The 25,530-nt window shown below is 54.1% G+C and overlaps 14 protein-coding genes across 14 annotated transcripts; 7 read left to right on the forward strand and 7 right to left on the reverse strand.

The window, feature by feature from the left end:
* Positions 1 to 183: 183 nt before the first annotated feature.
* Positions 184 to 1,693, reverse strand: J3D65DRAFT_617500 (Alpha/Beta hydrolase protein). Its single transcript, XM_066799556.1, has one exon. The coding sequence runs from the start codon at positions 1,244 to 1,246 to the stop codon at positions 341 to 343; it is 906 nt and encodes a 301-aa protein (XP_066658036.1). The 5' UTR covers positions 1,247 to 1,693; the 3' UTR covers positions 184 to 340.
* An 871-nt stretch (positions 1,694 to 2,564) lies between these two features.
* Positions 2,565 to 3,111, reverse strand: J3D65DRAFT_549449 (ubiquitin-conjugating enzyme E2 4; the record flags this gene model as incomplete). The annotated part of the gene is made up of 2 exons (XM_066796955.1): positions 2,565 to 2,896; positions 2,946 to 3,111. 2 exons carry the CDS (start codon positions 3,109 to 3,111, stop codon positions 2,565 to 2,567), a joined length of 498 nt encoding a protein of 165 aa, XP_066658037.1.
* A 266-nt stretch (positions 3,112 to 3,377) lies between these two features.
* On the forward strand, positions 3,378 to 4,220 carry J3D65DRAFT_665837 (ribosomal protein S5 domain 2-type protein; the record flags this gene model as incomplete). The annotated part of the gene is made up of 3 exons (XM_066802866.1): positions 3,378 to 3,558; positions 3,612 to 3,763; positions 3,813 to 4,220. The coding sequence occupies 3 exons, from the start codon at positions 3,378 to 3,380 to the stop codon at positions 4,218 to 4,220; spliced, it is 741 nt and encodes a 246-aa protein (XP_066658038.1).
* Positions 4,221 to 4,730: 510 nt separating this feature from the next.
* Positions 4,731 to 6,874, reverse strand: J3D65DRAFT_617505 (uncharacterized protein). Its single transcript, XM_066799557.1, has 2 exons — positions 6,141 to 6,874; positions 4,731 to 6,093 (listed from the first exon to the last, which is right to left on the reverse strand). Exons 1-2 carry the CDS (start codon positions 6,452 to 6,454, stop codon positions 5,193 to 5,195), a joined length of 1,215 nt encoding a protein of 404 aa, XP_066658039.1. The 5' UTR covers positions 6,455 to 6,874; the 3' UTR covers positions 4,731 to 5,192.
* Positions 6,875 to 7,990: 1,116 nt separating this feature from the next.
* J3D65DRAFT_665839 (uncharacterized protein) lies at positions 7,991 to 9,944 on the forward strand (the record flags this gene model as incomplete). Its single annotated transcript, XM_066802867.1, has 4 exons — positions 7,991 to 8,781; positions 8,835 to 9,217; positions 9,266 to 9,677; positions 9,737 to 9,944. The coding sequence occupies 4 exons, from the start codon at positions 7,991 to 7,993 to the stop codon at positions 9,942 to 9,944; spliced, it is 1,794 nt and encodes a 597-aa protein (XP_066658040.1).
* A 238-nt stretch (positions 9,945 to 10,182) lies between these two features.
* J3D65DRAFT_665840 (uncharacterized protein) lies at positions 10,183 to 10,631 on the reverse strand (the record flags this gene model as incomplete). Its single annotated transcript, XM_066802868.1, has 2 exons — positions 10,183 to 10,335; positions 10,467 to 10,631. The coding sequence occupies 2 exons, from the start codon at positions 10,629 to 10,631 to the stop codon at positions 10,183 to 10,185; spliced, it is 318 nt and encodes a 105-aa protein (XP_066658041.1).
* A 605-nt stretch (positions 10,632 to 11,236) lies between these two features.
* On the reverse strand, positions 11,237 to 12,169 carry J3D65DRAFT_644826 (band 7 family-domain-containing protein; the record flags this gene model as incomplete). Its single annotated transcript, XM_066802177.1, has 2 exons — positions 11,237 to 11,758; positions 11,849 to 12,169. 2 exons carry the CDS (start codon positions 12,167 to 12,169, stop codon positions 11,237 to 11,239), a joined length of 843 nt encoding a protein of 280 aa, XP_066658042.1.
* A 214-nt stretch (positions 12,170 to 12,383) lies between these two features.
* J3D65DRAFT_617526 (cytochrome b-c1 complex subunit 8) lies at positions 12,384 to 13,241 on the forward strand. The gene is made up of 4 exons (XM_066799558.1): positions 12,384 to 12,522; positions 12,613 to 12,638; positions 12,767 to 12,944; positions 13,019 to 13,241. The coding sequence occupies exons 1-4, from the start codon at positions 12,494 to 12,496 to the stop codon at positions 13,071 to 13,073; spliced, it is 288 nt and encodes a 95-aa protein (XP_066658043.1). The 5' UTR covers positions 12,384 to 12,493; the 3' UTR covers positions 13,074 to 13,241.
* Positions 13,242 to 13,771: 530 nt separating this feature from the next.
* J3D65DRAFT_549336 (uncharacterized protein) lies at positions 13,772 to 14,447 on the reverse strand (the record flags this gene model as incomplete). Its single annotated transcript, XM_066796949.1, has 2 exons — positions 13,772 to 13,942; positions 13,995 to 14,447. The coding sequence occupies 2 exons, from the start codon at positions 14,445 to 14,447 to the stop codon at positions 13,772 to 13,774; spliced, it is 624 nt and encodes a 207-aa protein (XP_066658044.1).
* A 370-nt stretch (positions 14,448 to 14,817) lies between these two features.
* Positions 14,818 to 15,736, forward strand: J3D65DRAFT_665844 (beta-lactamase-like protein; the record flags this gene model as incomplete). Its single annotated transcript, XM_066802869.1, has 4 exons — positions 14,818 to 14,842; positions 14,899 to 14,986; positions 15,037 to 15,577; positions 15,626 to 15,736. 4 exons carry the CDS (start codon positions 14,818 to 14,820, stop codon positions 15,734 to 15,736), a joined length of 765 nt encoding a protein of 254 aa, XP_066658045.1.
* Positions 15,737 to 16,540: 804 nt separating this feature from the next.
* Positions 16,541 to 18,425, forward strand: J3D65DRAFT_267439 (uncharacterized protein). The gene is made up of 4 exons (XM_066794931.1): positions 16,541 to 16,900; positions 16,994 to 17,170; positions 17,239 to 17,289; positions 17,680 to 18,425. The coding sequence occupies exons 1-4, from the start codon at positions 16,720 to 16,722 to the stop codon at positions 18,348 to 18,350; spliced, it is 1,080 nt and encodes a 359-aa protein (XP_066658046.1). The 5' UTR covers positions 16,541 to 16,719; the 3' UTR covers positions 18,351 to 18,425.
* Positions 18,426 to 18,917: 492 nt separating this feature from the next.
* Positions 18,918 to 20,440, forward strand: J3D65DRAFT_267462 (smr domain-containing protein). The gene is made up of 2 exons (XM_066794932.1): positions 18,918 to 19,099; positions 19,157 to 20,440. The coding sequence occupies exons 1-2, from the start codon at positions 19,066 to 19,068 to the stop codon at positions 20,044 to 20,046; spliced, it is 924 nt and encodes a 307-aa protein (XP_066658047.1). The 5' UTR covers positions 18,918 to 19,065; the 3' UTR covers positions 20,047 to 20,440.
* Positions 20,441 to 22,084, forward strand: J3D65DRAFT_267463 (uncharacterized protein). The gene is made up of 2 exons (XM_066794933.1): positions 20,441 to 21,301; positions 21,372 to 22,084. Exons 1-2 carry the CDS (start codon positions 20,834 to 20,836, stop codon positions 21,888 to 21,890), a joined length of 987 nt encoding a protein of 328 aa, XP_066658048.1. The 5' UTR covers positions 20,441 to 20,833; the 3' UTR covers positions 21,891 to 22,084.
* Positions 22,085 to 23,285: 1,201 nt separating this feature from the next.
* On the reverse strand, positions 23,286 to 25,320 carry J3D65DRAFT_601205 (integral peroxisomal membrane peroxin-domain-containing protein; the record flags this gene model as incomplete). Its single annotated transcript, XM_066798019.1, has 4 exons — positions 23,286 to 24,504; positions 24,559 to 24,678; positions 24,707 to 24,859; positions 25,013 to 25,320. 4 exons carry the CDS (start codon positions 25,318 to 25,320, stop codon positions 23,286 to 23,288), a joined length of 1,800 nt encoding a protein of 599 aa, XP_066658049.1.
* Positions 25,321 to 25,530: the final 210 nt, after the last annotated feature.

The raw sequence follows: 25,530 nt of genomic DNA on the forward strand, positions 1-25,530 counted from the left end.
GCCAACAGGATGTCCAGTCCTCGGAAGACCAAAAACAAATAGACGTAAGCTCCGCGCCTCGTTTCGCCTGCGAGGCTGGCGAGGGGCGTACTGTACTCCTTTTCCTAGTCTCAATGACAGGAAACGTGGAAACAGACTAGCTATTCAACACGAATCAACCTTTTCTTCAGTCAGTCATGCAATGTTCATCCTGGCATTTGTTCAGTGAAGAGCATGTGTGATTCCCATTGAAGTTATCCCATCCCATGATGACTCCGAAGCTCGAGAGCTTCAATCCCGACTCCCAGAGATGCATCCCCCTCATCCTCCATTGTGGAGTTTTGCCGCAGACCAATCCAAGTCACGGCCTGCTTTCTATCATCCAATGGTCCAGAAAGCGCACAAACTCGCCCATGGCATGCGACTCAGTGACGCCCTCATGGCCACCAACCTCATACCCGCGGCACTGGACAACCATGCCCATATCCTGCATGACCCTGCACAAGCCCTCGCTCCTCGCAACCGGCACGATGGCGTCGTCTCTGCAGTGGAGAAGCAAGACGGGCCGTCCCAGCGCTCCAAGCCAGTGTGGCATGCCCGCGCGGCCCGACGGCACGAAAGCACGCATGCGCGTCTGCGCCTCGGGATGGGTCTCGCTCCTCGCGACGATGTCCTCCATTTGCGTCTGGCACGGCAGCCAGCCCGCGAGCCCAACGAAGCAGCCAATGTCGTTCCAGCCGGTCAAGAAGGCGATGGCCGCCATGGCGCAGCCCTGGCCCATGCCAACCAGGCAGACGTGGTCGCCACCGACGGCGTCGACTTCGTTGTCGATGAGGTCCATCAGCGGCCCTAGATTCTGACTCATTTCGTTGCGCTGCGCGTCGGCTTGTGCAGGGTGCTCCGGCTCGGCCAGGCTCCAGTAGACGAACCAGGACGGGATGGACGTGCCGGAGGGCGTTGTGTCGCGGAGGACCGAGGGCGGAAAGATCCATTTGACGTTTGGGAAGGTCGCATCGAGGCTTTGGCCGGTGGACTCACTGTTTTCGAAGAAGGCTGTCGCAAAGGCGGCGGGAGTCGTTCCATGGTCGTGCAGGAAGATGACAGTGTGCTGGTGCTCGTTTGTTGGAGGGATAATGGTGATGCCAGATTCAGAGGACGCGTTGAACTGCTGAGAGGCGTGAGAGTAGTTTGAGCCAATCTTCTGTCGTTTCCTAGATTGGTTGTCGTCTTGGAAGGGTCTTTGATTCGTCATGCTCGGGTGAACCATGGCGTGATCTCGGTAACTGTGGTGGAGGAGGGACAGGAGCGTTCATGTGCGGTGGTCTAGGAAAGGGTACCGTGGTGGAAGTGGGAGCGTTCAGGTGCGGTGGTCTATGAAAGATTCCCGTGGTGGAGGTGGGAGCGTTCAAGTGCGGTGGTGTGTGAAGAGCGCTTTAGAACTGGTCGGGAAGCAAGAAGATATCTGCGGCTGATCGTATGTGCAGCCTCAAAGTCCCTAGTTGAGGCTGGCACATGTTATTTTGAGTAACTGCTAGTTGTGCCTGCTTCTCAGCCGCAGGGGATCATTTATGGAAGTGCTTCTATCGGGCTCTCCTTCCTAATATAGTTAGTATTTGCGGCCCGCCAGCCACACTAAAGTCCACCATGGAGACAAGATACTTAAATGCAGTCGACGCATTTGCGGTTTTTCTTACATTGCCTTAGCCATCAAGTGAGGTTGGATTAGACTTGTGCGGTTAAACTCAAAACAGTGCTCGGCGCTGCTATTAACCAAAACTTTAAGCAGCATGCATCGATTTCGTCAGACTCTTTATGTTCGATTTTGTGATTCTGCTCGCAAGTAGTCCACTCATTCAGTGAAGACTGCACTCGCGCATGAAGCCTCCTCAAGGTTTGCAGGGAAGTGTTGGTCAACTTACAGGCTTTGGCTACTTAGTATCAGGGGCCGTGCCGATTTAAACCTGCATGCATGTGTGAGGACAACAAGCAAAGATGTCCGAAGTTGTAAAAGACAGCCAATAAGACCTTCGGACCGAATCAACAACCCGCAGCCTTATGCGTGCTCGAGATGTACGAGCAGGGGGCGTATTAACCCAGGTTCTTTGATATGAACCAATCAAATGCAGCAGTCCGAATCTTGTGGGTCCAATCGCTGGCATCGGTCAACAATCGAGAGCGCGACTTTAACGCCCGGCTCATGCACTTCGAGTTGGAGGCGCGACAAGTTTCCACAAGGAGCTTCGTTGCTGAAAAACTCCAAAGGACCACATTAGAAATGTTGTAAGGAGCATGCCCGTTCCAGTTTCTTAGATTCTCGTGGCATTGGCAGAAACGTAGAAATGGGGTGCCGCGCGAATGTCCACAAACACCTACGTTACAGAGCGCGTAGCTGAGAAAAAGACATGGCAATGATGGTCTGATAGTCCTCTCTATGCAAGTCTGGCAATGGTCTTGGCCGTCTTCTCTTACAGCGCAATACATTTGGCGTAGTCGCGCTCTTTGCTATTGTAAATGGTTGGATCATTTTCTCCGAGAGAATTGGCGATGGTCTCCCAAAAACGCCGAAAGGTTTGGCGGGGCGGAACTCATCGAAGGCCCTCTCCTTCCCATCGCTCTGTATCACAATAGTATCTTACCACGCTCTCCGCGCCCAGTTTGTCGTTCTTGTGCAAAACTGCTAGGTCCATGTTGAGCGGGCTGTCCCATACTGGATTGCTGAGCAGTTGATGTATACAAGTGAGGGTCGTGGATATGGTGAAAGCAGGCGACCATGCATCGTTCCTGTCCAAAATGTCGAGGCAGATCTTCCCGGTCTCGAACTTCACATTTGGATGGCATATTCGAGTATGGAACGTAACATGAGGAGGGCTGAAGGGGTAGTCTTGGGAGGCTTGGATATCAAGGAGCCAGCGACCATCTGCACCAATTTAGCTTGGGTGTGCAGAAGCGTCAGGAGGGTTCTCTACGCTCGTATGGAGTTCCTGGGGAGCCCTTCATCACTGCTCTCCAGCGCGTCAGGTCACTGTCGTCCAGAGGACCCAAGCACTCGAGCGCATCCGTGTCTGTCAAGTCTGCTTGCGACTCGTCATAGAGACGCTTCATGCGAGATTGAAGCCTCCGAGCACTCGACATTGGAAGGACCGCCTAGTTGCTGTACCGACGGTGCGCGAGACGTATTCGAAAAAGGGTTGTTCGTGGAAGAAGGTTGAAATGGCGGACGGCGGGTGTGCTTTCGACGATGATGTTGATGGTTCCGCCAACCTCGGCTCCGTGCGTGCAGTGAGTGGGCTGGCGGCGGCGCCAAACATCGGCGTTTCCAGGCACCGACAAAGTTTCTGGGGGAGCTTCGCGGTCCACATCTTTGCGACTCCGTTCCACTATCCGCATCTGCCCACACCATGGCTCCCGTTCATGCCACCCTCTCGGATCTCCACCGTGCCGACGGATCTGCCACTTTTTCGCAGAATGGATACAGCGTGATTGGAGCGGTCAATGGCCCCATCGAGGTCCTTCGGAGAGACGAGTTGCCGGAGGAGGCAGCGATAGAGGTCAATGTCCGGCCTGCCTCTGGAGTTGGAAGTAAGATTTGAGAGTCGAGCTCATCTATCGTGCATCTAGTTGACGAGCTCTAGGTCCAAAGGAGCGCCATCTCGAGAACCTCATCCACTCGACACTCCGCCAAGTCATCTTGGTCCGCAACCACCCGCGAACTCTGATCCAAGTGACCCTACAGGTGCTTCAGGTGCCCGAAGGTGATGCTTCTGACGATAAATCCCGCTCTTCGGTATGAAACTGGAAGTACTTCTGGTCTCGACGACAGCTAAAGGTTCTAGATTCTGTCCATTCTGCCTGCCCTCCTCCAAGCTTCGATCCTCGCGCTTGTCTCCGCCTCGATCCCGCTCAACACGACTTTCTCTTCTGCTATAGTCGCAATCACACCAGAAGGCCAAACGGTCACATCGCCCTCAGTCAAGCAGCTTACTTCCGCTTCCTCGACCCACGTCCTGGCCTTTTCAGCTCGTGGAGACCTGCTCGTGTCGGAGAGTGAAGGCGCTTTCGATATGGACGCATGGGACAATGCGCACGATGTGGCAAAGCGCATCTGCACTACTACCACTACAAAAGCTGAGGGAGATATGGAGTTGGACTTGCTGAGCGACCACCAAAGCTTGCACACTGTGCTCAAAGAAGTCGTCAACGCAAAGGTCCTAAAGGAACAGGCCTGGAAGGATGCCCCCTGAGTACCCTCCAATGGATTTCGACTTTTTGAGATGGGTCGGAATGTCCATGATATGGCCAATATGCCCCGACCCGGCCTGCCACCAGTCGCCTGACGGGCTCCTCGAGGAGATCTGCTGTGGCCAGCTTTGGCCAATGATTCTGCAAAATTGCCAGGAGCAGGACAACGTGGATACACAGCGAAGGAAGGACCTGGAAAATGGCAAGATGGAGGATCCGCTTGCGAAGCAATGCAACCGCTTGAATGCAGTTCTTGCTCTGCCAACTGGCCCTGAAGAAAATTGAGATGGCGGAGCTCCTATGGATGGAAACCAGGGGCATTTGATAAACTTCGCCTGATTCCTGGATTATACCTTAATGTTCAGTTGCTGGGCAATTGTGGAACTTGCCAATTTTCCCCGCCATAAACTGGTGGGAATCAATGAACAAAGGACGAGGACAGAACACCAATTTTACTCAGAAGCTTGCCGTGGTTGCTGAATGTTGTGATCATTCGGTTTTGATCTTCTGGGGCCGCCCCCTGACCATAATGGACTGGTCACATTCGGTCGTGTCTTTCTACTATTCTGCTGCTTTGATTCAATGCGCCGAGCAGCTCATACATTTCCTCGCTCCACACCCGAGAAACGACGTCTTCTCGCAAAGCTTTCACGGCATCAAACATTCTGCTCTTCTTGACCTTTCGTGTTCCGACTTGGTTGCTCTGCACATTGTCTTCGCTTGCTGTACGAGTTATAAAATACATTGCGGGTCTATCATTAAGCCAATCCTTTCCGAGCCTTTTCCAAACGCCGTTCAAAGAGCTGTACATGGTAAGATTATTTCCCTCTCGTATTAACCAATCTTTACGTTCCCTGACACGCATTTTGTCCATAGGTCGAAGCTATCGGGATTGTCGTCATCAACATGGTGGAGACCACCGTCGCGCTATCATATTTTCGATTGAGAGTCGTCTGTCGTCCGTCGTCCGTCATTCAGGCCTTTTCATAAATGGATTCGATTTCCGAAAGGTTTGGGTCCGCTAGGAGAGCGTTGAGCCTGTCTTGAGGGTCCCATTTTGGAATGCAATAAGTGGTATCTTGCGGGGTTCCCCTGAGCTCCACGTTCTCGACCATTTCCCTGGCTTCGCGCAGCCACTCATCCCAAACTCTTGTCTTCGGCGCAGCTTCGCCGAGTTGGACCCACCCTGTCCGTTTGGTGACCGCGATGGCCGTCCAGAGCGCCTGGGTGAAGGTGTTGTTCTTGCAAGTCTCGGTTGTTTCCCCGTTCGTCTCGATTTTGTGTCTCCGGACCCTGAATGCAGACGTGTTCCAGTGCAGTCTAGAGGGCAAAGCAGCGACCAGCCAGTACGTGACATTGAGAATCAAGTAAGCCGCAGCAACGGATACCTGAGTCTTCGTTTTGGCGTTGGCGAGGCAAATGACACCCACCATGAGCAAGAAGGAGCCGACGAGGGAAATGATGCGGTACACTCGCAGGTCTGAGACCAAGTACTCGATGGTTTCCGGAGCAAAGAAGATTTCTCGGGCAATATTTTCCTCGCATTTCACGATGAGAAAGCTTCCCCGTGGATGACGAATGACGACATCGCCGCGCGGTGCAGTCCCTCCTGGGTTCCTTCTCCTTGGAAGCTTCAGGGTCCATTTGTTTCCGATTCCAATGACGGTCGCAAGGAGTGAGAGTGTGCCGGTAGCGATAAGGCCCATACCATCTTCCCATATGATGGACAGTACCAATAAAGCAATGGAAAATGCGCAGCCCAGGCAAATGTTGAAAGTCAAGTAACTGAAATTATGCGTCTTGACAACGGGAGCCTCGTCATGACGGTCGATTTCGACGCATCGTACATCGAAGGGCTTCAGGGATTCCGTGTCGCTTGGAGCAATCAGCGTGAGAGTTTTTGATTGGATCGGGATCCTTACAGAACAATGTCGCCAATGTGGTTGAGCTCGTTACGGTCGTTTCCCGAGACTACTCCCGTCACTCGTCCTTGGACCGCTTCGAGTCTGTTCGGCCGAGAAACGCGGAGCATCGCGTGGGGAGCGGGAAGTAGGCGTGGGAGAAAGATCCAATTCGACAAGGTCGATACTTGGGCGTTGGACAAAACGGAACCTTCGCCGAGAATGGCCAAAATGCCAACAATATCCAGGTCCAGGTCTTCGAAGTGTTGGATTGTGCTGAACCAACCCGGGGCGTCCCCGTTTCCCTCTTGCTCGCGCTTGAACAACGACAACATGTTCCGAGTGTTGATATTGGTGTTGGTTCTTTTGGTTCTTTCCAAGGTCAGTCCCGATGAAGTTAGGATTGCACGACACTAATAGGCGATGCTTGCGAACGAAGGATTATTTGGTGTTCAGCCTCTCGGCGTATAGGACTTCGGAAGTTAGAGGAGCCAGACATTTGGAGGAGACAAGGCTGAATTTTGTTAATCGCATTGGTCCTCAAGGCCATTGCGGCCCCCACATAACACCAAAGTTGTCAGCCTTGCACAGGACATGGGTTGGTTGGCGGTGAGGGGCTTGTGTCGAGAAGGCTCAGAGCCCCCAAGGCGTGAGCGCTTCCTCTTGCCTCTCTGACCAAAAGAACTCCTGGACATGAAGTGGGTACATAACAGCGGCTGTGCAATCGAGAAAACAGCAAATGCTCAGAGCCGTTGTTCTCACATTTGTCTAAGCGCCAGTTGTGTCTTTGCGGCGAGGACGTTCGCGCTTGCGGATCGACGCACTGTTGCCAGCGCAAAGGACAAGAGGCGGTCTTCCCACCAACCTCACAACACAACTTTCGGAGTGGGGGCACCAACCACGGCACCAAAGCTCTTCATACACATTACTGGTCGATGATACACTGTGAGTTCACCGCCACCTGAGTTTCGTTCCAATTTATCGCCTTCGCCTTCCCTTCCTTCGCAAGATGAAGCCCGAGTACATTATGCGACGTTGTGAATCATTCGCGCACAAAGTTAGCCCCCTGAATCGTTAAGTATACCCTTTTCGTCTCACTCTTCATTATCCATTTCAAACATCTTGTAAACTTGCTGTATTTTGTGTACCAAAGTCATGTTCATCGCAATTCTCTCAACGTACGCGTACAACGGCGCGGGGTACGAAAAGGGGCGCAGCAGTCCAACATGGTTGGTGTCGCTGTCTTCGCGCGCGCGAATCGTTATCGGAAATTGTCTTAATGTGAGGCTGACTCCAGCCTCCTCAGGCTGACAGCCACAGTCGAAACTCCGCATACAAAGAGCGCTTTGTCCTTGGGAAGAAGAAACTCACCCCGAGCCGACGTTGACCTCATTGACAACAGCCGAGACTGGAACCCGCTTTTCGATCGCCAGAAACAGATCTTCGCCTTGCACGCTCGTTTGATGCATTGCAAGACTTCTTAGCTATCGATACGACAACAAACATTTGGACAGAAGGAAAGGCCAAGAGGCTTGGACGAAGATCATCTTCAACTATATCACGTGCGAATTTTATACAAAGTATGGTTGAATCTCCAAAGAAACTGTTTGATGCAATTCTGCCGGCCAGGTTTGTCTCACCGCACGTAATGCAGCAACTGCTTTCGTCTTGTTCCAGTCGCACAAGGCTGACAGCAACAAACAAAGAGCTAATGACATTCAAGGCTCAAGAAGAACGACAACCGAACAACCACAAGTGAGAAAGAGACGAAATCGCTGTCTCATCGACTTTTGATGCGCAATCCATCGGCAAAGCGAAAGAGGGAGAACGCTGCGAGTGAAGAGGCGGCAAAGGCCAGCAAATCAGCGCAAATGGATGCAACCACCAACGGAGGCCCCAATTCCACTTTCAAGCCGCCATTCAGTAATTCTGGAAAACGGGACTGGCAGGAAGTGGTCAAGGAGAACCAGGATGCTTTCCAGCAATGCTTCAAGGACCCCAAGCTCCAAGAATCCGTCCAACAGTATGAAAACTCACGTGGAGAGCTCTTGAGGAATCTGGAGCCCAGGTGTTGGGACTACAAAGCCAAGACGACTGCTTCCGAAGTAGAGCTGAAGGCCGCCGGCATAGTGCGGCGAATTCGAGAAGATGAACGAATCAATCTTTTCGGCAACGTCCCATCGGAAGCAGTCCCAGGCCCGACAGCAAGAGACATGGGCGGTCAGTTCTTGACCAACAAGTCGAGGATTGAAGAAAGCAAGCTCTTTGACATAGTAAAGCATTTGCCAAAGGGGGCCCACTTGCATGCCCACTTTAACGCGGAACTCGACGTGAGTGATTTACTCAAAAGAGCTCGCGACATGGATACCATGTTCGTCAGGGCTACACGGCCTTTGTTAGAGCCCTTGGACTATTTGGAAACAGAAATGGTATTCACTGTGCTTCCCACAGACCATCCAGAAGCGGACCCTTTCTCTAGCGACTATAATCCAGATTGGAAGTCGCCTGGAACTAATCCTTGGATGAAATGGAAAGCATTTCAGACCAAGTTTCTGGATAAACGCCCTGTAAACCTCGGAGACGTAGATGCGGAATCATGGGTGTGGGGGAAAATGGTGTTGGGCGAGGAAGAAGTTTACGGCACAAAGCAGACGCTGAATGGGTATGTGCATGTTGCAAACCTCCGTGGAGCCAACCAACTTACTTTCATGATAGTATCTGGGCTCGATTCAACCAAGCCACCCGCTGCTTCAAAGGCCTTTTGAACTACGAGTCCGCCTACCGTGAATATGTCCGCCTTGCCATGCTCAACATGGTCAAGAACAAAGTCATGTACGCCGAGCTGCGCCCAATGCTTCTGGACAAATCCTTGCCAACCGACGATGGCCTCGGCAAAATCGACTTGAAGCGGCAAATGGAAATCGTGACCGAAGAGATTGATGCGTTCAAGGTGCAATTGGGGGAGACTGATATCTCCAAATTCCCCTTTGGACTCAAGATTATTTACTGCACGCCTCGGTCTATTCCCAAGGAACGTATGCGGAGCGAGCTGGCGGACTGCATCGCGCTCAAGGAACATTTTCCCGATCTCATATGCGGTAAGCGCTGGCGATGCCTTGGAGTATATCAGAATCTGACTTGAGCAGGATTCGACCTCGTGGGAGCGGAAGACCGACCCAACCACATTGGCTTCTACGCCGAAGAGCTCCGTGCCTTCATGTCAGTGTGCAAGAAGAAGGGACTCAGCATTCCGTTCATGTTCCACGCGGGCGAAACGCTGCTCGACACGGGCGGCTCTGCGTCAAACGACCCCAACTGCTCCAACTTGTACGAAGCCGTGTTACTTAACTCCAAGCGCGTCGGCCACGGGTTTTCGCTGCTGAAGCATCCCCGCGAATTCGTCGACCAGTTCAAGGCAAACGATATTTGCGTCGAGCTCTGCCCCGTGTCCAACGAGATGCTTGGTCTGTGTCAGAACGTCAAGCAGCACCCATTCCCGGAGATTCTGGCTGCGGGCATCCCGTGTACCATCAATGCGGACAATCCGGCACTGTTCCAGTAAGTATCCTTACCTGACACTCGACTTGAAAAGAGAAAATTTCTAACAGCGTGCTCAGAGCCAACATGTCGCACGAATTCTACCAAGTCATGGTCGGTGATCCTACCATGAGCATTCACGGATGGCGACAACTTGCGGAGTGGAGTCTGCAGTACAGCTGTCTGGCTCCAGAGCAGGTTGAACAGGGCTTGAAGTATTGGAGGGATTCATGGGAGGAGTTCTGTGCTTGGGTTGTGAAGACGTACGGAGACGAACAGAAGGTTTGAAGTCAGATCGAACGCAAGTGGAACATATATCAGCAAGCAACAGTAATCTCGTATAATTGCAAGTCTCCCACATAGAAATGGATTTCAAGTTTCGCAGACGCACTCCCTATGCCAGCTTTTGTCGCTCATCCAAGGCCCCCCGATTCATCACTCCTGGACTTCCACCTTTTGAAAGGTATCTGTAGAAGAAATACACGTCAGCTTAGGCAATCACTCATCAACTACTTCGCTCGCATCCTCAAATCCTCACGACAGTATCGACTTCGATGCCCCTAGTAAAAGTCGACAGCAACTGACCTGGCATCTGTGGCATCCGATTCGCCCTGTTCTTGCAGAAGAACTCGCCCTTTGGCGGCAGCGCCTCCGGGTCGACTAAGCTCCCCACGCACACCTAGCACGAGTAGGACTTTGCCGCATCCTATGTCAAGTGGCCCCCACAAGCGGGGTGCTGGTCAGCTGTGCTCGCGCATACGGAAAGATACTTTGGGCGACGGCCAAGGCTGAGGCGCGGTTAGGACGTACTCCGTACTCCAGAATGAAGCTACCGCACGTGTCGCAGTACCCGCGGTAGATGGCCGTTCCAGAGTCGTTGTCGGCTGCGTGCTCCTTGGGCTTACCCTGGGTGAATTTGAAGGCCTCGCGCGGGATTTTGGCCTCAGGCTGTAGTTGGCGCCGAAAGCTTTCCATGGGCAAGTTAGACACGGACATGGCTCATAGGCGACGGAACCATAAGACTGACTTTGTAGACCTTGCAGTGGCAGAGCAATGTCCTTGTGTCATCGGCAGGTTGGAGGTAGATTTCATTTCGTAAGTGATGCCGCGGCAGCAGCAGCTACCCGTAAGCTTCATGTTTAGGACAAGGTTGGCGTATCAGTAGCAGTAATGGAGTGAACAGTCAGGTCCGCGATCTGGAAATTCAGCCAGGACCGAGAAGACCGTCTGTGGACTGATTGCAAGAGGGTAGATTGAGGTTCCTGAGGTTGTATCTTCCATTGCTGCAACTGTGACGTCACGCTAGTGTCCACAGTCGGCAGTGAGGACTGGACGTAACCATGGCTCGGCAGAGGTAATGCCCTGGGCTATGCCGCCGAAGTCCATGGCGAGTCGCTCGACGTGAACACGTCAGATACTCTCCAAGATTTCTGCGACCACTAGCAAGTTGACAGCTTGTTTCTTCATTGAAGAGGAGAATTTGTTCCCATTACACAAAACCAGGCCATAAATGAGTATGCGCGCCAAAACTCACATCACCATGCCACCTTACTTTTGCTTCATCTCTGATCCCTGGTATCTTATCCCTTCAAAGGCAGCAGGAAGTTGCCTCCAGTGTGTCCTCCCTCAGCCGTCTTGCCACCCGGCAGGTATGTGACCGATGGGTTCTTGGACAGCATGGTCGCAATCTCCTTTTGAGTCTCAATTCTTCTGATCTGGAGCAGACCGTCTCCTGACTTGGCGACTGCCTTGCTGATGGTTTCAGCGGCCTCGGCTTCACCCTCAGCGCGGATGACGTTGGCCTGCCTTTCTTGCTCTGCCTTTTCGACGACGAAACGTGCGCGCTCCGCCTCTTGCTGCGCAATCTGCTTCTCTTCTACAGCCTTGGTGAACTCCTTGCCAAAGGTCATGTGCGTGATGGATACATCCTCGAGAGCGATGTGGAATTCTTGGGCGCGCTTGAGCAGCTCGGTGCGGATGCGGTTGGAAACGGCCTCACGTTGAGTGATGAGCTCGGCGGCATCGAATTGGGCGACGATGGCCTTCAGAACTTCGTTGCCAATCGAGGGAAGAACACGCTCGTCGTAGTCTGTGCCAAGGCTCTAATGTTGCATTGTCAGCGAATGAGTCCGAGAGTATCCAAGCCCACTTGAGATTGGATTTGCATATTGCTTCGCGTGACAAGATCGTACCTGGTAGATTCTGGGCAACATCCGAACTTCAGGCCTGTGCAGCACTCTGAGCGTCAAGCTCACCATCTGCAGGTCCTTGCTACCAGTTGTGGTGGAGATATTCCTTGGCTTTGTGCGCACATCGTAGACGATAGATCTTTGCACCCATGGGATGAGGAAGTGTGTGCCCTCATTGACCACCGTCTCTTTCACACCCTGGAACCTGTCGAAGATGACTGCGCGGGTGCCGCCTCGGACGTCGTAGATGGAAGCTTGGGCAACAGAGAGTGCAACGAAGCCGGGAATGGCCCACTTGTAGGCTCGCTGCATCAGAGCCTCCATTGTTGCGGATGTTGCGGCGGGTTGCGGGGATGTGGTTGGAGAGCAGCGGCGGCGTGGAGGCGTGGAGGCGTGAGGTGATGCGTAGATGGAAGCTTCGTCCATGTCCAGTACCGACATCTCTTCGCGGAGATCGCGCGCGCCGACGGCCACGTGACGCCAAGACTGGATTGCTTCATCCGCGCTGCGATTCGGTGGACCTGGACTTGAACATTGCAGAAGACATCCGAACCCAACCTCTCTCCCTCGCCCTGCTGTGTCGCCAGCAACAACCAACCTCAACCTTCTCCCAAACCTCTTCAAACTACACGTCTCGGCTTCGACACAATGGGTGGCGGTGAAAGATTGCCTGGCCAGTACGTCCTCCTCGCCTCCAAGCTGCGCTTTGAAAATGCCGCGCATGCCACCAGTTTCATCCGGAAGAGCTAACACGCTGCGCGTCATAGGTACATGGGAGGATGGGGTGACTTTGGTATGCGATTCTAACCCTCCATGCACTCTCGAGTGTCCGATATCCACGTCCGCTCGACTTCTTCTCCTTGCGCCGAACTCGCAACACTCAACCTTCTGGGCCTGTCAATGGCTGACGCAAGTCCTCAGGCTCCCCTGCCCAGAAGGGCGTCAGCTCGTACGGTCTCTCCATGAACCGTCAGCGGGCCCTCGGTGGTGCGTTCCACAACGCCATCTTCAACACCTTCCGCCGTACCAGGCAGCAGATTCTCTTCTGGGCTCCTTCGATGGTTGGTGGATACTTCCTCATGCACTGGGCAATTGAGAGGTGAGCATAGAACCCTTGGCTCAGACCAGGCCACATCGTGGAGCGTTGTTGGCTAACCGACTCGTCCGCTTTAGGAACGAATTCCTGAACTCGAAGGAGGGCCGTGCCTTGTACGCCGACTCTGAGTAGGCTAGTCGCGGATAGGGTCCGGAAAAGATGATTTCGTTTCTGTCCGTTTTGAGCCGTGTACAAAGCCTCGAAGATTCCGATAGAATTACACCTCACCCAAGACATCTGCTTTTTCTACGATACATCAAATACCTCAAAGTGAAAGACATCATGCAATGCAGGCTGGACTCCCCGCAAATGATTTGTAGCTTCTCCGGCATTGTACTTGAATTCAGACCCGCATTCCTTGCGCGCTCAATCTCGACAAATGCCAGTCAAACAGAAATGCTCACTGGAAGGATTTGACTCCTGGTGTGTTTTATGCACAGAATCATAATCCTGTTGTATTGTGTGCCTGCCATAGGTCACTGACTGACCCGGCTGCCTGTGCATTCAGTCTAGAGCTGAGCTGTGGAGGAGTCCAAACGTCCAAACCCTCGTGTCCCTTGTCGGGGACTGCAATGCGGCCGTTTTCAATCCCTCGAAGTTGCCCCGACTCTCCTTTTCCCAGCACCACTCGCTGAAGCTTTTCAGCCCAGGAATTTCGGGGTCCACTTGCGTCCGTCTCGCCGGCCGTGGCTCTCTTGGGGTTGGCGACTTGGGACAGCATTCAGTTGCCCTAAAGATTGGCGCTGCAGCTGAGCGCTGCCCCGGCCATCCTGGACCAGCGGATTGGGGCGGGTATCTCAGTGTATGCCGTAGCTATCCAGCTGGGGTTTTCAGAATGGTTTGGCTACTTTCCGGCTCTCGGTCAAGCCCGTCCTTGGATCCCTGAATTCTTTCCAGCTGATCGGATACATCTGATTTTCGGCTTCACTCTTCGCCATGATGACGCCGTACTCGTTTGATGCGGTAGAGAGGTAGTAATTGGACTGGTCGCCGAGTGAAATCTGTTCCAATGTTCAGTGGCTAAGTACTCATAGGGAAGGGCCTGCGACTTACCACAATACCACGCACGATGTCTCCAACGCGGAAGCACTCCCCCACCTTCACGCGGTCCTTCTCTGTTGCCCTGATGTCGTCCTTCCTGATGATTCCCTGAAAGCCATCACGACAGACCGTCTCCCCAACAACCAGTATCTCTACTGTTGCTTGTCTAGGCGTAAGTCGTGTCACGCGCGCCAGGACGACTGAATCAACCTCTGGGAGTACATTTGCAGCTCCCGCACCGGCAAGAGATGACTTGGAGGAATCAGAGGGGCGCGCGACAGACAGCGAAGGCAGGTTCGTGTTGTTGCTGGCGTTGGCGGCGCGCTTGAGAGGCTTGGTTTCGGAGACCGGGCCTAGAAGCGACGCGTAGAGACCGGAGCCGTGGATGTGTGTTCCTGGTCCGGGGGCATATTTGTCGGCAGGACCAAGCGACTGGCCTGGCAGACTCAATGCGGGGCTCGACATGGCGTCGTGGTTTGGCGATGGTGTTTGGCGACGAGTAGAGGAGCTGTAGCTGTGTGGTCGACCAATTGGAAGCGACCCGACTTGAATTGAACTTTTTGTGTCACGTGTGAGCGGCTTTAACTCTTAACCCCGTATGACGTCTTTCCTTTTCGGTGACCGATCCGATTTCCCGCCAGCTCCCCGCACCAGTCTCGTCCTGCACCATCTCAACCACTGCCGCGATTCTCCTCATGAACTTCCTCGCCTCAATTGCCAAAAGAACTTCTATTCAAGCAGCCTCCCGTATCAGTTCTAGGGTACTGGCACTTTCAATTCCAATGGCGCAAGCAAGCTCGGGCTGACCAAAGATTAGACTCCGTTTGCCCGAACCATGCATGTCCAGTCGATCCCGATGTGTAGGTTGGCCCCAGATTTACAGGCCACCAAGGTGCTCGAACTGATTCTTGGCCAGGGGAGGGGACGGGCAATAACTATGCCTACCTCATTTCCGACGACAAGACGAAAGAAGCTGTCATCATTGACCCCGCAAATCCCCCAGAGTAAGCATCTATTTGATCCAGAGGGGTTTCCAGCACTGACGAGTATTCAGAGTTCTTCCTGTCCTGAAGGACCAAACCGAAAGCGGCGCAATCAAGCTTTCCAAAATCATCAACACGCATCACCACCATGACCATGCCGGTGGTAATGGAGAGATTCTCAAGCACTTCAAGCTTCCGATTGTAGGCGGCAAGGACTGTGCGCACAAGACACATACTCCAGGCCACAAGGAGACCTTCAAGATTGGCGATGGCATTACGGTTACCGCTCTCCACACTCCTTGCCATACACAGGACAGCATCTGCTACTTCTTTGAGGATGGAAGCGAAAAGGTTGTCTTCACAGGAGACACACTCTTCATTGGTGGATGTGGACGCTTCTTCGAGGGCACTGCTGCGGAGATGCACAAGGCCTTGAACGAGACGCTGGCCGCACTTCCAGATGATACGAAGGTGTACCCTGGACACGAATACACAAGAGGAAATGTGGCATTTGGCAAGAAGGTTCTGCAGAATTCTGCCGTACAGAAGCTCGACACCTTCGCGCAGCAGAACAAGGAGACTCAAGGCAAATTCACGATTGGAGATGAAAAGGTGAGAATGGATACTAATCGGAAGGATAACACAGCTGACAGTCTCCAGCAACACAACGTTTTCATGAGGGTGACTGACCCCGAGATTCAACAAAAGGTCGGAAAGACTGATCCTGTTGATGTGATGGCGATCCTTCGCGAGATGAAAAACAAGTCGTAAAAGTAGTTGAACTACGCTTCTTTCCTGCTAGTAGCCCCAATGACTTGAGGCTGGGGATTTACGCGTATACTACTTCCTGAACAGACCCGCCGAGAGGCAGTGCCATGAATGCTTCTACCACGTGTGTATCGAAGACCAGACTCGAGGATGAGCATGAGTGCTTCCTGCCATTTGCGCATCGGAGAATAGATTCTTGAGGATAAAGTTGAGTTCTTCCCGCCATGCTACGCGTGGGTTAGAGCATGCATACTTCCTCCCACGCGCGGCCAAGAGCAGACCCGCCGGGGAGCAATGTGAATGCTTCCCGCCACGAGCGTATTGAAGAACAGACAGACTCGGAGGGTAGAATGAATGCTTCCCGCCACACGTGGACAGGACCAGAGCCGGTGAGGAGGTGCACGCATGCTCCCGCAACGCTTCAAAGAACAGACTCAAGGAGCAGCACGAATGTTTCCTACCATGCCACCTGGGGGCAAACCCATGAATGCTCCCGCAACGCTTCAACGAGCAGGCCCGAGGAGCAGTATGAATGCTTCCTACCATGCCACGCGTAGGCAAACCCATGAATGCTCCCATCGATCCACCACATATAAATTCACTTCGTCTGGTCTTGAACGCTTCCATCGAGCTGCAACACGTGCAATACCAGCCCCGGGCGGCCGTTGCTTCCTCTCGAGCACTCTTTCTCTCTCACCACCGCACCACCGACCCAGGCGCTGTCAGTATAAAATCCACCACACCCGGCCTTCTCTTCCTCTCACAAACACTCCACTCCATCCTCCACATAAGGTCTTCCCAACTCATCCAGCCTCGGTCGCTGCTTCCTCTCAGACGCTCCTTCCCTCCCATCACCGCACTAGGGCGCCATCAGTATAAACTCCCCTCCACTCACCCTCCGCTCCCTCTCCCAAGCACTCCACTCCATTCGCCACACAACATCTTCCCAACTCATCGAGCTTCACTGTGATCTGGACCTCAACAGCATGAGGAACCCTCTCAAAGGTCTCGTCATCGCCGCCAGCGGCGGGTTTGGCAAAGATCGGAGCCCTTGCGCAATGAAGAGATGGGTTGAAAACAACGGTGGCAAGTGGTCGACTGTCATCAACGACGAGGTCACCCATCTGATTGCGGATGAGGCTCACTGGAAGGATGAAAATCCATTTGGTGAGTTCACTTTGTGCTGTCTCCCCCCGCCATTCTCACCTCTGTTCTTTGACAAATCTGTGGCACACATCAAGGTACTTACATTTTGGGCAGTCAAAGACGCAAAGACCAGAGGCAATATCCACATTGTGACGTGGGACTGGCTTGATGACAGCTTGGCAAAGCAGTGGCCCTATGCTCCAAAGAAGTACCTATGGACGACCGTCGAAAAAGCGGGAAAGATCACCAAGAGCACCAGAAAGAAGGAGGAGGAGGAGAAGAGCGAGGAAGGTATGTCTACCTACCTTTGTTGATTTCATCTCGGTTCAAGTTTTGGCGTTGTTACTAATACATCACAGTGAAAGCCTTCGAGAAGGGCGCAGCAGCAGCCAAGCGTGACCTCCAATCCGGTACGTCTGAAGAGTCTACGTCTGAAGAGTCGTCAGCAGGCGAAGAGATGGACAAGGACAGCGGAACGAGCAAAACCCGGGGCAGAGGCCGGGGAGGAGGGAGAACAAGAGGCAGAGGCGCAGGCAGAGGCAGAGGCAGAGGTGCAGGCAAGACTGGACAGAAGAGCAATCCAACGACGGAAACTCTACCAGAGCGCACCTCGGACGACGAATCGCTATCACGCGAATCGAGGCCCAAAACGCCCTCGCCCTCACGCTCCTCTTCCCCTACTCGACCCCTCGATTCTGCTGTCCGCAAACTGGAAGCATTCCGCGCTGCCGCCGCTGCTCAACGCGCCGAAGTGCTCAATCGAAAGATCCGCTCTAACCTTTCATCTGCTTCTCCCTCAGATAACTACCACGTTTACGTCGACCAGACGGGCTTCCCGTACAACGTTACGCTAACGCGCGTCAACGTCCTCGCCAACACATCCGAGCGCATTGAGCTCTCTCTCTACGAAAGCGACTCTGCACCGATCAAATTCCATGCCGTCCACATTGCCTACAACGGGCCCAACGGAGCCGAGGAAAAAAAGATCCTGGTCAACCCTGGTGCTGACTTCGACGACTGTTACCAGATGTTCCGTGCAGCGTTCAAACGCGTCTGCCTGATCCCATGGGAGGATCGACTTCTTGAATTCAAGGTGCATTACAATCGCTTCAGGGAAAGGGAGATGCACAATCGGCGGCGCATGGAGATGGATCGGTTCGGCGAAACGTTCACGACCAACGAGGGCGAGGACGATCTTGACGATTTTGACGATGAAGGAGCATTCGTTGGTGACAACGGCAGGAAAAGGAAGAGGAGAAAGAAGAACAATGCGAATGACAGCGACGACGAGCGCGAGAGGGTTGTCAAGAGGTTGTCACCTGAAGACATCAAGGCCTGCGAGGTCCGTCCCTTCAAGTACGCTCCGCCAACCAAGGGTAAGCCGTTCGGCATGGTACCGGGATTCAACGTCGTGGTCGGTGGGGACGATATGAAGGCCGACCAGGAGTTCCTCACGATAGCCAATCTTTAGGTATTATGCCAGGAAGCAAGCGTGGGCATTGACAGGAGGATTATCAGGGAGGATACTGCATATTTTGGGTGGTTTGAGGTCTGAAGGGTTCCTCGAAGTCCATCTAGAGGGGATTCGAGGTGATCAAAATTGGGATTTAGGGGTAAAAGCTCATTGAATTTTGGAAGTCTGGACTTTGGCTGGACAGGTAGTCATCATCAAGGTGGTATCACAGGGGATAGTGGGAGAAAAAATCAATTCCTTGGTTGTGGTGATTGATGAAAGCTCCCGGAGTGCACCCAAGGCGATGGATGCTTACTCAAAGTACAGAAGTGGCAGTAAGTAATCGCTACTTCTGATAGCGGCGGTGAGTGACGGATCCTTCAGCTCTAACAACAGTACCGTACCTACGAGTTCTCCTTTCTGCAGACCACGGCTGTGTCGTGTCGTGTCTCCCCCAGCGGGAATACGAAGCTATTGGTGACGATGTCATGGTGCGGCTGTGCGGTGAGGCGGTGCGGTGGTCGAGCCACAAGCGGGTCCCGTCGATCAGCGGTGAGATCCAGGAACCGGACCTGAGCACTGCAGGTTGCGGGGCACCACCGCACGCCCATCTCATCTCGCTCCCGCAACCTGACCACCGTCGACTTATCATCTTCCTCCGCCCTCTTGCATTCTCTTCGACATCATCCAGTTTGAATTCCATCTTGTACTTTAATATTCAACATCTCTCACCATGTCTTTCCCGGGCACCCAAATCGGCCACAAGCGTTAGACCCTGTCCGGACCCTGAACCCCTGTCTCTAGCTACTGACCGTCTCTCCCAGCATTCTCCCACCACGGCCACGAAGGAGCTGGCGACGTTGAGGCAGAATACGACCGACTGCGCGATCTGGCTCGTCAGGAGCATGCCAAGCGAAAGGACTGCTTTGACAGGGCCCACGAAGCCTACGAGTCTGGCGACGGGAAAGCCGCCCACGACCTCTCCGAGGCTGGCAAGCGACACGGCGCCAAGATGGAAGAGTACAACAAGCAGGCCTCGGAGTACATTTTCCGCGAGAACAACGCGCCGGAACGCGTCGATGGTGATACCATTGATCTTCACGGCCAGTTCGTCGAAGAGGCCGAAGACATTATCGAAGAGCGCATCCGGTACGCCCAGGGGCGAGGCCAGAACCACTTGCACGTCATTGTGGGCAAAGGAAACCATTCAACCGGCCATGTGCAGAAGATCAAGCCTCGCGTCGAGAAGGTCTGCCAAGAGTTGGGCTTGCAATACCGCACTGAGGAGAATGCCGGAAGGATCTATGTTGACCTAACTGGTGGAGAGGCTCATCTGCCATCGCACTTGGGCGGTGGTGGCCAAATCCCGAGTCACCATATCCCGAACGGTCACCAAGGCCAGCAGCAGCATCACCAGCAGCAACAGCACCACGAGCAGCAGCACCCGCAAAGCGTCAACTACGGCGCCCACCACGAGAAGCCGCAGGAATCGCACCACCACTCCTCGTACGCCGACGCAGCTGCAGGACACGACCAGCCGCAAGCCCTGCCCCAGAAGCAACACCACAACAAACCACAAGGTAACTACCAGCAAGGCGGTCACAACAACCAGCAACAACAAGGCCAAGGCCAGAACGATGAGATTGACGAGATTGTCAGGAAAGGGGTTCCGAAACTTGTTCGGGCTCTCAAAGGCTGTTGCGTGGTTATGTAAGAAGACCAAGCTGCGGTCGTTGTCGTCCAAGTAGGACGCACACGCCGTTGTCTTGTCTTTCCCTGCCTTGCCTGCCCTGCGCGCGCCCCGCTCCCATCGTTTGCGTTCCGTCGTCTTCGTTTTCGCGCACACGCCTGTCCGTCCGTCATTCCGTCGTTTGCGTTGTTTCGTGCGTTCGTGCGTATCTCGTTCCGCGTCGTCGTTGTCGTTTTCGCGCTCCCCCGTTCGTCATTTTCGCCGTTTACGATTCGAGAGTACGCATTCTATTGAATGCCCCCCGCTGCGTTGCACGCTGCCCAACGTGGCTGTAGAGATACCCGCAATCATGGGAAGAAAAATACGAGGGTGGTAAGTTGTCTTTGGCTGCTCATATCTAATTTATACACGCACTCTGCGTAGCCATTTCGCTGAAGGATGTTTGGAAAGCTACGCGGAGTAGATATTGGTGCGAAGTTGGCGTGCCTGTCGCGGAACCACACGGTTATTGGGCGGAGGGCGAGGACAGGATGGATCAAGAAGGTGCCGAGCCTACTGGCACAGTGATGTGTGTCTACAGACCTTTGTTGCGGCATCTACGGTGCGCTGCAGTTTGGTAGCGAGGACGCAATCTCACAACCAACTTTCCAAGCACTTCTTGTACTTAATCCTGCCTATCGAAACCCTCATCTCAACACCACCAACGTCTAGCCAGTTCAGAACAGCACAATTCCAGCTTTCCACAAAAGTCCCCGGTCTAGAGACACATCTCGCCAACAACCACTTCAAACCCCCGTGACAGTTCTCAGAAATGATGGAACCACAAACAACACCACGACTCGAGCGCTTCGTCGACGACACAATCACGGCTCAACACATGGCCGACGCATCGCGCCTCTTCTCGCAACACTACGGCGTATGGGGGCCGCTCGCGACACGTCCGAATCCATCGGCTCGGCCGGGGAAGCGCGTGGAAATGTCGCCGTCAAAGCTACACAGAGAGTGCTGTGCGGATTTGGGGCAGAGGGAGACACAGGCGACGGACGTGCATAATGAGTACGTCCGCGCCGTCGTCGTCGTTGCGGGCGAAGGAGAAGGAGAAGGAGAAGTAGAAGGAGAAGGAGAAGCAGGCGGTCAGAAGGAAGAAATCATCGGCCACGTTCTAGCGACGCGCTGGGTCGACACGACCATCGGGGCCAGCAGCGGCGGCCGGCGCGTGTGCTGGATCACACAGGTCGTCGTGCACACGGCGTGGCGCAAGAGGGGCGTTGCCACTGCTGTAAGCCAAACAAGTCCCTCCCTCCATTCTGACCATCACTCGACCGAATCCACCACTCACCACGACGCAGCTGCTCCGCCTCGTCAACTCCTCCACCCCTCCAGCCGCCACACCCACCATCTACGCCGTCCTGACCTCGCACGCCGCGACCCTGCGCGCCTGCTGTCGCGCCTTCAAAGACAACGCGCCGCTGCACGAGGACGGCGCGCTCGACCTCGGCTTCATCGCCGCGCTGGCCCGGCCCGTCGTGCGCGGGGCCCCGGTCAAGTACGTCCGCGAGGCGGAGCTGCGGGGCAGGCTCTTTCGCCATCACGACGGGAAGGCGGTCAGGTCGATGGCTGTTGGCTGGATGCGGGGCATGAGGGAAGAATTGAGACAGGGAGAGGTCAGAGAACGAGGAGGTGGGGGAGATGAGGGGATTGGAGGGGGCGCCGTCGCGAGCGCGTACACTGGATTCTACGTTGATCACGGCGAGCCGGACGAGGCCGTGGCCGTTGCGAAGAGAGAGAGCGGCGGGGTGTGGAAGTTGGGCGAGCTGGGTGAGGGATGTGAGTATTTGGCGTTGATGGTAGGGTCTGAAAAGAGTTGAGAGGTTGGTTGGCATGAGAGATATAGAGCATTGTCCAAAACAAGCAAAGCCGCACAGTGAATGACGAAAAATATTGCTCTTCCGACAGTACGTATGCATCTAAGGAGCGTTCATTTGCTCCTACGCTTATGCTTGAGGAGCATTCATTCACTGCCACTACGCCTGCACTTAAGCAGCATTCGCGCCTTTTTCAGTTGCGCTTAGGGAGTAGTGGTTTACTGCCGCAGCCAGACTGAGGGAGTCGCATTTCTTTCGACACCCACTGTGGCCGGCTCGTTCAAGACACACGCCAGAGTCGTCATTACAGATTGACCGGAATCCAGTAGCCAACTAGACAATGTGATCATTTGTCTAGCGACCAGCCTGCTACTGAAAAGCAAAAGATCCTTACACCAAGTCCATCCTGAAGCAGTTGGTCAAGATCCACCACGAACAGTGCTGAGATAAATGCTGCACGTGCGGTGGTCCACTACGTGACATGGCAGTACTCTGAGTGGACTCATGGAGTGGTGGTGAGTGACAATTCCCCAACAGCACCACTAGAGACGTGGCAAATGGCTGCTCCCTGGACCTGACTGCTACCCAGCGCTCTGCATCCACGGCGATGATGCCTAAAAAGGGCGCCATCGATAGTCTTTGATTCCAAACAATTGACCATTCTTGGCAACCCCGGCACATCAAAGTCTGCGGTCAGCGACCAGACCCTGGAGACCATGACGTCGGCTGTGTGGTCGGAGGGCGGGTGGCTGATACCGCAACGGTCGCCAAGTCGACGACGTCTTAATTAACCGTATGGCGACTGACGCGGGTAGCGCGGCTGAGTACGAGGTTTAGTCGTACGACGAGCTTCATTTGGTTGAACTTGCAGGAGATTTCGGCGACGCGGGGAGCTCTGTACTGTATTTGTGCCCAAGAAGGCTCCGTTAGCGACCTGTTGTCAAAAGCGTCAAGTGTCGTTGTCGAGTGCAACAGCAGAGGGAATTAATGACAAGGAGATGACTTGTGACGTGTCGCGACGTTATTCACCCGTGCCACCCAGGAGAACGAAACTCAGGAACGAGGCGGGCGGGAAGGTTTCTCGGGAGGGAATGGAGCGTTGTGAAGAAGGGTACTTGAACAGGGGGCCAAAACAAATAAATGACAGGATTCGGAGTGGCTATTCGCCGAATCACGCAACCCTCGTCTCTACGCTCCCGTCTCCGATTGAATTAGTGGCAATCGGGTTAGGCAGAGAAGATTAAGTCGTTTTTGTTGACGGGAGCGGAGAAAGGGGGTCCCAGTTGAAAATCGTGCCATGTTGGCACGACACAGGGATGCTCCCCGAAAGAGGAATTGTTGCGACAGGGGCGGAGGCGGCATGGTGTTGATGTCTTTTTGAAGGTAGGAAAGATGGACTTACGCTTGCGCCGTACTGAGGTAGAGATCTTCGGGTGGTGGAAGAGGCCGTCGCTCCACCAGTCTGGCCCATCTCCTTCTTCTCCAGAGCCCCTTTTTGCCAGTGCCAGTGCCTTCTTCCCAGCTTTTCTTCACTTCTTTCTTTGCCATCAAATTATTGATGTCGAGTGAATCAGTCGACTCGCCGGCTCCGTTGGCCATTGCCACACCTCCAGCCACAATAGCACGACTAATGGCCGGCGCGTCGTCTGCAATGGACTGCACAAAGTCTTCGTCGTAGTGGATGTCGGTGACCCAGCGCTCACCTTCAACTTCGACCTCAACACCAGTGATGCAGCGCTCCTCGACCCACTCTCTGCTGAACAAGTCAAGCCCCCACTTCTTGTCGGCCCACTGCCAGCCCTTGGGAGCCTCCACGTCCTCGAAGAATCGACTCCCACGTGGTCGGTCACCCGCCACACGGTCCTGGGAGAGTGGCGTGTAGGGCGATGTGCTAAAGACGAAATGCTCATAGATGGCATTGGGCGAATCTCCAATTCTTCGCTGTAGCTCAAAGATTTCGACTTCGCGGAGCTCCGGGGAACCTGGGGTGAGATCAATGTCACCGACGACAAATGTTTCAAAAATTGTCTTGGACAGCTCGCCCTGATGTTGGACGAATTCGTCCACGTGGGTGCTGGTCAGGAATGCTTGAGAGCTGGGATGGAGACTGCATATAGCAACCCAACCACCGACGAGAAGGACGAGTCGCCAGGGCAGCACCTGGGCAACAATAAAGAGAGCACAAGCCGAGATGAAAAGCACGAGGTAGACGGCCGAGGAGAGAGCTTCGTTGGAGAAGTTGGTGGGCGGAGCGAGGTAGGCAATGGCTGCGTCGTGCGCACGTGAAAAATCCTCCATGGCATTTTGGAGATCCCTCATGTTGCGCCAGAAATCCTTGCTCAGCTCGGGAGCAGGCTTGATGTTCTGGGGCGGGCGGATAGGTGGGCCGTAGAAATCATGGATATCTGTGGGTCCATTGGTCGGTGGAGGAGGGTGGCGCGCCAGGTAGGCGGGCACCATGACGAAAAAGAGGCATACGGCTAGCGGAAGGACTGCAAGGAGATGAGGGTCCAAGACTGCAAAGGAATATACAGCCAAGAACGAAAGCGTATGTGTAGGGTCCTTCCAAGAAAAGAGGCGGATGAGGCGGTTCTCGAAGACGAACAAAATACCAACCCTGCCAGCGGGTCAGAGACGTCGGGGGCACAGTGGGTGTGGAAAGAAACGAGACTCCCTAGCTATAGATGCAGCAGTGAACGAATGCTCCCTAAGCGCGACTGCAGTAGCAGACGAAAGCTCGCTAGCTGTACTTGAGTTGCTAGAAGGTCTATCGCATTTCTTTGGACACCCACTGTGGGGGTGATGTTAGCAGATCTTACCTAGAATTAAAACGTCTGAAGTTCGTTGCCATCACGGCTACATTGAAGCCTGGACGATCGACATATTCCCTCGATCTCCTGTCTTTGGGCGAACCGGCCTTGTCGTCATCGCGATCATCGTCGGCGACGGGGCCTATCATTTGCTTGAGGAGGCTGTACATGGTCAGTTGGGGACAGAGTGAAAGGCGGGAGGTTCAAGAGTAAAGTAGGTGCACGTAGGTAGACTGAGACGGTCATGCTGCCTGTGCCGAAAACAGCATGAGGCGGCAGCGGGGGAATGCGCGCTAAAGCAGACAGCGGACTTACGTCTCCATCACGCGGTCCTGCAGCTTGGAGGATGACTGAGACGACTGAGAAGACATGGACTCGCTCCTGGACCGCGAGTGCGAGTGCGAGTGCGAAGAGGGCGTCGAGGAGTTGCAGAAGGTTTCGATCTTTTCTTCGAGCTTGCCTTTAAGCTTGTCGGACGAGAGCGATTGGCGCAGGGCAGCTCGCTTGCTGCGGTGCTTGGGAGCATTCGGCTGAGGGTGCAGGTGGTTATCGTTGTTGTCGTTATCGTTGGGCGGGGAGATGGAGACGACGGGGATGGGGTCGTCGCGGTTGGCAAAGTCCATGGCTGTATAGTGTAGGGTTGGATATGTAGGGTCAGGTGTGTGGGTGGTGATGTTGGCGGCGCATGGTAGGGCCGGGCCTGGCAGGATAGGCAGGCAGGCAGGGCAGCGCAGGGCAGGGCAGTCAGTAATATCCCGTCGGACCTCAGCCAGCACACATGTGATTGCCGCAGCAGCAATGCCGGCGACTGGGCAGCAGCGGCCGACTCATGT

Source organism: Phyllosticta citribraziliensis, assembly GCF_038025025.1.
Source record: "Phyllosticta citribraziliensis strain CPC 17464 chromosome Unknown J3D65scaffold_3, whole genome shotgun sequence".
Taxonomy (NCBI): domain Eukaryota; kingdom Fungi; phylum Ascomycota; class Dothideomycetes; order Botryosphaeriales; family Phyllostictaceae; genus Phyllosticta; species Phyllosticta citribraziliensis.